At 57.6% G+C, this 7445-nt stretch overlaps 2 protein-coding genes across 2 annotated transcripts; both read right to left on the reverse strand.

Annotated features, from left to right (window-relative positions):
- Positions 1-1356: 1356 nt before the first annotated feature.
- Positions 1357-2090, reverse strand: LOC139033404 (epididymis-specific alpha-mannosidase-like). The gene is made up of 3 exons (XM_070462423.1): positions 2070-2090; positions 1733-1843; positions 1357-1658 (listed from the first exon to the last, which is right to left on the reverse strand). The coding sequence occupies exons 1-3, from the start codon at positions 2088-2090 to the stop codon at positions 1416-1418; spliced, it is 375 nt and encodes a 124-aa protein (XP_070318524.1). The 3' UTR covers positions 1357-1415.
- A 663-nt stretch (positions 2091-2753) lies between these two features.
- LOC139033405 (epididymis-specific alpha-mannosidase-like) lies at positions 2754-7118 on the reverse strand. Its single transcript, XM_070462424.1, has 6 exons — positions 7115-7118; positions 6742-6875; positions 4865-5139; positions 3702-3893; positions 2933-3207; positions 2754-2824 (listed from the first exon to the last, which is right to left on the reverse strand). The coding sequence occupies exons 1-6, from the start codon at positions 7116-7118 to the stop codon at positions 2754-2756; spliced, it is 951 nt and encodes a 316-aa protein (XP_070318525.1).
- Between the last annotated feature and the right edge of the window lie 327 nt (positions 7119-7445).

The following is a 7445-nucleotide window of genomic DNA, read 5'->3' on the forward strand; positions in this document are numbered from 1 at the left end:
GAGGCTCTACCACCACAGGTGAGGCTCCCCCATCTCACCTTCTGTGACAAGTGGGCAGGCTGTGGTTCAGTGATGGAATTCTCATGTCTACAGAGTTGAGCCACAGTTGGCAACACCCCTCTATCAGGGACAAAGATGACCCTTGGCCTCTGCCCTTTTCCACCTTCTCCTCATTTCACAGACACTTGGAGTGTGCCTGCCCTACGTGGGTCTCTTGGAGCAGGGCAGTGGCTGAGGCACAGTCAGTCCATCCTCTGAGAAGCATGGAGTTAAGGGAGCAGATAAGGGGAAGCAGCCCCAATATGAATAATGGGTTCCTGGCAGTTGCTACCTCCTCCAGGAAGCCCTCCCTGATCCCCTGCTGGGGGCTTCCCTCTGTACACAGTCACAGCATCTGACGACATCCAGACCCACCTTGTTTCTGCTTGCTGAGTGACCTGCCTCCCTGGGGGCCTCAGGTCCCTCTTTGGGCAGGTAAGGGAACCAGGAGACCTCGCAGAGCCTGGAGGACTCTGAGGAGGGTCCTTTTTCTGGTGAAGGGCTGGGGACCAGGCTGACATGTGGAGGCAAGAGTGAACGTGGACACCTGAGCACCTGCGCACCTTTCCGGAGAGTCCGCAGGTGCTCTGTGTGGTTCGAGCTGTACTTCCAGCCGGGGATGCTGAGGATCTGTAGGTGGACACTGGAGGGCAGCGTCACAGCCTTTTGCTTCCAAGAACCGTTCCAGCTGCCTCTGTGGGCAGTTTCTGCAAGGCAGATGAACAACAAGGAGAGGCTTTGGGCCAAACTCTCCTCTCGGCATTCTCAGCTCTCCATACTAAGGCCCCCATTTAATCTGATCTCTTTTCCTCGACCACACTGCAGGCAGGCTGACGCCCCTGCTGGTGCAAATGCCCCAGACTGCTTTGAATCTCTAGTCCAGCCCTTACAAAACTGCAGACTGGGAGATGGGGCCAGAGAGAAGACGCCATTCTTCCAGAAAATGCAGCGAGTTCACACAGAGACCTGCTCCGTGAACAGTTCTGGGAAGCCAGCTCCCGCGCTGTCATCTGTCGCTGCCTCTGCCCAGACGGACTCAGCCCTCCTCCTCCAGGAGACGCTCTGCTCAACCCTGGGCTCCCGCTGGAGCCGCCATCCCTCTCAGCTCCCAGGCCTCAGTGATTGGGCAGACCTGGGTCACGTGATGTGATCAGGGCCAATCAGAACCTTTCTCTGGGATCTCTGCCCTTGAAAGAGGAGTTTCAATTCCTCCTACTGGCTGTATGACCTTAAGCAAGTCAGTTAAAACTCTTTAACCTCAGGATGCCCACGTTTACAAGAAGGGGCTTAGATCCGAGGTCCCTGGTCACTTTCTGCCCCATAGGAGCCCAGATCCCTGCAGGCACCAGCTCAGCCGCATCCCTAGACAGGGCGGCTCACCCGGGGGCAGTGATGACAGGTGCACTGAAAGGACCCCCCACCTCACCATTCATCTCTCTGAGCATCACGACGGGCCGGTGCTGCAGCGCCAGCCCACTCCTCTGGCGCAGGCCACTGGTGAGGGTCCAGGGTCCCAGCAGGAGCCAGAGCACCGGGTGGACGACCGAGGAGTCGTTCAGTGTGAGGTCGTTGTCCAGGGCCCACTTGTCATTGTTCCACAGCCGCCGGTGGAGCATCACCTGCAGGGGACAACTGCCTGACCGGGCCTGCCTGGGCCCTGGGCTGCTTGTGAGTGACCAGAGGGGCCTCCTACCTCCACCTGCCCGTTCCCTTGGCTGGAGACGCCGTGCGCCTGCTCGGACAGCAGCACCAGCCTGCTTCGTCTGTCCTGGATGAAGGCTGACTGCACCATGGGGTAGTAATTCTGTGGACAGAAACATTGGCAGCCTGGTGGAGGGGGCAGTGGGCCAGGTCAGCCAGCAGGCCTGGGGTCTCCCTGTGGCCCCAGGCGGCCCCCTGCATGGGTGCAGCAGCAGCCGAGGGTGGCATGGTAGACAGGGGGAGGGGCTCTGACTTGTGAGATGGACGCACTGGGATTCAAAGCCAGCTCCACTGCTTCCTGACCTTATGCCCTGGGGGACCCAGCCCACCCAAGCCTCCAGTTTCCCCATCTGTAAAATGTGCCCAAAAGGTCCCCCTGCTGCAGGGAGACAATGAGGCATTTATGCCCAGTCCAGCCTGAGATGCCCCCAGCCAGGGGTTCCCAAATAGAAAGGGGCTGGTGTCTGGGCTGGAAAGTGCTCACACAGCCCTGCCCTTTGCTCTGTTGGAGCAAGATGTCCTGGGCTGATGGTCCTGGACCCTCTGGAGCCCAGACCACAGTGGGTGAGGACCAGCCACAGAGATGAAGGGACAGAAGCTCATGGAAGACAGAGGAGGGAGGAACCACACCCCTTCTCAGGGCCCCCGTGGAAGGAGAGGGAACTAATACGGATGGAGGCTCAGGAGGTCCCAGCACCGAACTGCTCCTGGATCATCCCAGCGCTCAGCACAGCTCTGGGGCAGGTCACTGTCTTCCCAGGAGAGCACCACCAGGGACACCCAGGGACTCACCTGAGGTCACGCTGATGGAGGGAGAGGCCCTGGGAGCCAATTGATTTTGGAGTTCAGCCCCTGCTCAGCCCTCCCTGGCAACCAGGCTGTGGCTCAGCTCAAAGCAGCAAGGAGGGTCACACCCCATTCAGGCCTAGCCAGGTACCACCTACTTAATCCTCAAGCAACCCCCAGAGGGTCACCCGTTGACTGAGGAGGACCCACGGTGCACACAGGAGACCTCAGGGACACGCCTCACACACGGCGGCCCCAGACTCTGAGACCAGGTCTGAACACGCCTGGGCCACAGCCCCTAGGGGCAGACACAGGGCAGTGGGGCTCTGGGAGATGGCCTGGACCTAAGGGGGCCCTCCTGCCTTCTGGAAAAAGGCCATCAAGACTGGATCTACAGCAGCAATACCCTGGGACAGCTCAGGGTGTACCCGAGCGTTGGTGTTGTTCTTGTATTTCCGGTAGGGCCTGCGCTGCATCTGGTAGCCGTTGTTGTCCGAGTAGAGGACCCGCCCCGTGTTCAGGTCGGTGCTGGTCCTCAGGATGGCCTCACGGTTCAGCTCCAAGGGGCCCACCCGGTACTCCTGCTCTATGCGATGGCAGAGCAGCTCCCCGTCAGAGCTCTGGGGCCCGTGGGCCAGCCGGGAGTAGATGGCAAACGTGGGCTCCCTGTCGTTCACCTCCCTGGAGGAGAAGCAGCACAGGTCGGTCAAGCCCTGGGGAGCCTTCTGGACGCCCCGCCCTTCACTTTTCTTCTTTCGTCTCCTTCCATCTCCCTCCATCCATCCTTCCTGCAGCCAGGGGAATGGGGAGCCTTCTTGGAATAGAGAACAGGAGGGGCCCTGTCCTCTGAAGACTCTGGGTACCCAGCCACGCCTGGGGGCTCTGTCTGTCCTGCTGATGGAAACACAAGAACTGCTCTCGTGCTGGTCACTGTCACCGTGGTCTCCTGTCCCACCTCTGGACTCAGGTGCCCCCAAGGTGACACAGCGCAGGCCAGAGAGCAGGCCTGCAGAGACTGGAGCAGCTCATGACGTCATGGGGCTTTGGAGGAAGGACCGTGCGCCAAGCCCAGGTCCAGGGGCTGGGTGTCTGAAGCAAGGACGGGCCCCCATTGCCTCAGTCACCTGCCTGTGAGCACCTCCACGTGCTGAGCACAGCCAGGGGGCCGCCCTCACCTGTAGAAGTCCTGCCGGATCTCAGTCACCAGCGGCCCCGCCACGATCTCCATCCTCACAGCCTCCCACGCGGGCTCTGCTCTACCATCGGGTGTAAACACATAATTGTCTGAAATCTGGTCTTGATTGAAGTGGCTGTTCACGTGATACTCCATGAACTGCTGGGTCACCTGTACCTTTCGGTTACTCCGCCTGCACAGAGAGGAGAGAGAAAAGAGTGTCATCATGATGGATATCATGTCATCCTCATGCTGGAACCAGGCTCACAGAGCCTCAGTGGAGATGCCAGCCTGGAGCCGGGGGTCAACAGCGATGGACTCTACAGAACTAAAGCAGTGTATCTGTACAACGGAATATTACTGAGTGCTCAAGGGCAATCAGAGAAGGCCATGGCACCCAACTCTAGTACTCTTGCCTGGAAAATTCCATGGACGGAGGAGCCTGGTGGGTTGCAGTCGATAGGGTCACGAAGTCAGACATGACTGAGTGACTTCACTTTCACTTTTCACTTTCATGCATTGGAGAAGGAAATGGCAACCTACTCCAGTGTTCTTGCCTGAAGAATCCCAGGGAACCTGGTGGGCTGCTGTCTATGGGGTCGCACAGAGTCGGACACGACTGAAGCGACTTAGCAGCAGCAAGGAAATGAGGGGTCTCATTTACCCTGCAACATGCATGAAAGTTGGAAACATGATGAGAAGTGAAAGAAGGCATCCTGCCAAGGACCCCATATGGTATAATTTCATTGCATGATACGTCCATGTAGGCCAATCCGGAGAGACAGAAAGGAGGTTCGAGTCCCAGGGCTTGATGCAGGTGAAAGATGCGTGGGGCCTGAGCGATGATGGAGCCTGAGTCCACAGTGCTGACTGCACCTTTCCCAGCCTGACCAGGGAGACTCAGAATGTTCTGGGGCTGCACCCCATTTCTGCTGCTCCCCACACTCTCCACTGACCACCTCTGCTGGATCCTGTAGGTCCTGCCTACTTCTGTGGCCTGGCCTAGACTCACACACTTAGAAATACAGCCCAATGCACTTCAGGGAGCTTCACCACCATCACACCCTTGCCCTGCAGCTGAGGAAATGGAGACCCAGGTAGGGCATTACCTGCCCAGGCCCCAGGATCCTCCTGTTCTCAGAGGCAGAAATGACTGCACCTCACCTCTCCCAGATGCTGTGCATCAGGTTGGTGTCCGTGTCCAGGAAGATGATGTAGCAGTCGTTCACCACGGGCACCAGGCTCTTGCCCCCCCGCCTGCCACGTCTCCTCGGTTGGACTCCAAACTGCTGGGTGCTGGCCACAAAGGGCTCAGGCTCCCCAGTGTCCTCCTGGGAACTCCTGCTGGGCCGGATGCTGTAGTGCCGGTAGCTGAGTCCTGGGATCGTGGTCAGCACGTGCAGGTCATAGGCAGAGGGCAACTCCTTCGAGCGCTGGACCTGCAAGACCCAAAGGACAGGATGAATGATGGATGTCAGAGATGGAAGTGCCTCAGTCTCTTTGGAAACCCTGTGCTTACACACCTGCTGGATGGAGTCCTTGCTCTCCATGGAGACAGCGGTCATCCATCATTGGGGTGCTCTGTGTGCCCCTCCTGGATCCACCCTGCTCAACCAGTCTCCTTCCTCCTTCTCCACCAGGGCTGCAAACCACCTGCCCTCCTCACACATTTCCTCCTGTTTCTGCCTCTGAGCCTTTGCTCACGCTGTTTCCTCGACCTCTTTGAAGGGGACTCCCTTGTCTCTTAATCCCCCAATTTCCCCGAGGAGGGAGGTTTCTAGGTCACCCTTTAGGCCTGTCTCCATCTGCGTCATCTGATTCAGGGAAGGGAGTTGGGTGAGGATACTGGGTCCATGCAGGGTGTCCTTCATGCTCTAGGGAGCAAGTGTCATTTCTGGGTCCTGTGGGAGGGTTTGGGGGGCCATGAGCAAATCCATGTGGCTGCTCACAGCCTCCAGCCTGGTCTTTTCTGAACTAAAGCCGACACCCGTCCCTACCCCACACCCCTAACCTGTCCTGAAGGTTTTCCTCCACCACAATTGTCATCTGTCACTCCTACACTTTCTTATTTTCTTCTTTCCTGGATCCCCCCACTGAAATAGGAGCCCTCTGAGTGAAGGGACTTTTGTCTACTTGCTTATTAAAGTTTCTCCAGTGCCTAGAGTAATGCCTGACACATACTAGGTGTTCAGTAGTATTTAAGAGAATTTCGGCGATGGTTGGTGGCTTTGGGTAGTGAAGGGGGATGTTATGTGTTGGGTCTACTCCACCCAACACCCTTGCCTCCGCCAACCATGACAGAGAGGAATCTTCCTCCTCTTTCTCAGCTAAGGGCCACTGCCCTGGCTTCCAGGTCATCACCCTACGCCTTAACTGTCCGTTTCTGTGTCTGTTCCATGAATCCCAGGATGGCTCCAGAGTCCAGGGATGAGCACTCATCTGGGGCCAGGCCCAGAACAGACATCGGGAGTGTTTGCTGAATGGCGGACTGATGGCATTACCTCTCCCACCTCTTCAAGGAAGGACTGGCTTGTTGACAGTAGGGGCATCTCTAGAACCAAGTCTAGCTCCAGGTCTGGGAAGGAGATGAGGAATGACCACACAGGATGTCAGTGTCTCAGCTGGGGCCTGCCCCTAAGACAGCACTTCCATCAAGATGCACATTGAAGAGTATTGCTGACTTCTCCATGAGAAGTATAAATCTATATATATACATGTGCATGCATAAATTTATACAGGGATATATATATATTCCCAATGGGGAGCGGGGGAGGGTGGATGCCTCCCATGTAGCTGAAGATACCATGAGATCTTCCTTGGTGGGAACAGTAGAACAGACTTCTGGTCAACTCAGATGCCCAAAGCCCAGGGTCAGGCCCCTGGGTGGATCCACTGACCCTGATGGTGACTCACCCCTATGACACTGTCCTCACAGTGAGGGCAGCCTGTCACATGTTCCCTTTGGATGCCCACTTCTGGGGGCCCAGCCCAGAGCAGGGGCAGCAACGGGGCATGCACCATGGATGGGATGTCCCCCTTACCTGTGCAGGCACGGGGCGGCCTGACTCGTCTGTGACGCTGACCCTGGGGAAGTCCACAGTCAGGGTGATGATGGTGGTGACCGTCCAGGCCAGCGGGTTGTAGACCACCGCAAAGCGTCCCCCAGGCTCTGGGCCTGCAGACAGAGAACAGGCTCTACTGCTGGACCTGACCCACCCCTCACCCCTGGTGCCCCTCGGAACAAGGGAAACTGAGGCAGGTGAGACCAGCCCTCAGAGTCCAGGGGGAAGGACAGACAGACAGACACATGGGCTCTGACGTCCAACCCCCTCCTCATCTGTTCAAGCTGGGTCCTGGTTCCCAGGCGGGGTTGGGGAGCATGCCCCTAGAGATAAGGGTCCTTGAGCTCCTCACTCATCTCTCCTGTCAGCCCACTTTACTGGTGAGGACACTCAGGTGCAGAGAGAAGGGTCAGCTGTCCAAGGTGACCCATGTCCTAAGGCCTGACTCCAAAGCTTGAGCGCTTGGCAATGTACAGACAGAATTCTCTGGAGCTTGGAGGGTCAAGGTCAATCACCAAGGTCAGCCCTGGAGGCCTCTTTGGTATGAACCTGGATTCTCTTTCCGCTCCTTCCCCACCCCACGTGCCCCAGGCTATGACCACGTCTGATGACTCCCGGATCCCTGGACACGGCACACACTGTCCAGTCTCTGCCTTCTGCCCAGGCAGTTCCCATGGCTGGAT

This window comes from Odocoileus virginianus, unplaced genomic scaffold, assembly GCF_023699985.2.
Source record: "Odocoileus virginianus isolate 20LAN1187 ecotype Illinois unplaced genomic scaffold, Ovbor_1.2 Unplaced_Scaffold_5, whole genome shotgun sequence".
Taxonomy (NCBI): domain Eukaryota; kingdom Metazoa; phylum Chordata; class Mammalia; order Artiodactyla; family Cervidae; genus Odocoileus; species Odocoileus virginianus.

Coding starts and splice junctions, on each gene's coding strand:
- LOC139033405 (XM_070462424.1), bottom strand. Junction 5,140..6,741: donor GCCGCCCCGTGCCTGCACAG/GTAAGGGGGACA, acceptor TGGGTCTTGCAG/GTCCAGCGCTCGAAGGAGTT. Junction 2,825..2,932: donor ACACCCTGAGCTGTCCCAGG/GTATTGCTGCTG, acceptor GTCTGCCCCTAG/GGGCTGTGGCCCAGGCGTGT.
- LOC139033404 (XM_070462423.1), bottom strand. CDS start 2,090: ATGGGGAAACTGGAGGCTTGG. Junction 1,844..2,069: donor TGGGGAAACTGGAGGCTTGG/GTGGGCTGGGTC, acceptor TTCTGTCCACAG/AATTACTACCCCATGGTGCA. Junction 1,659..1,732: donor AAGGGAACGGGCAGGTGGAG/GTAGGAGGCCCC, acceptor TGTCCCCTGCAG/GTGATGCTCCACCGGCGGCT.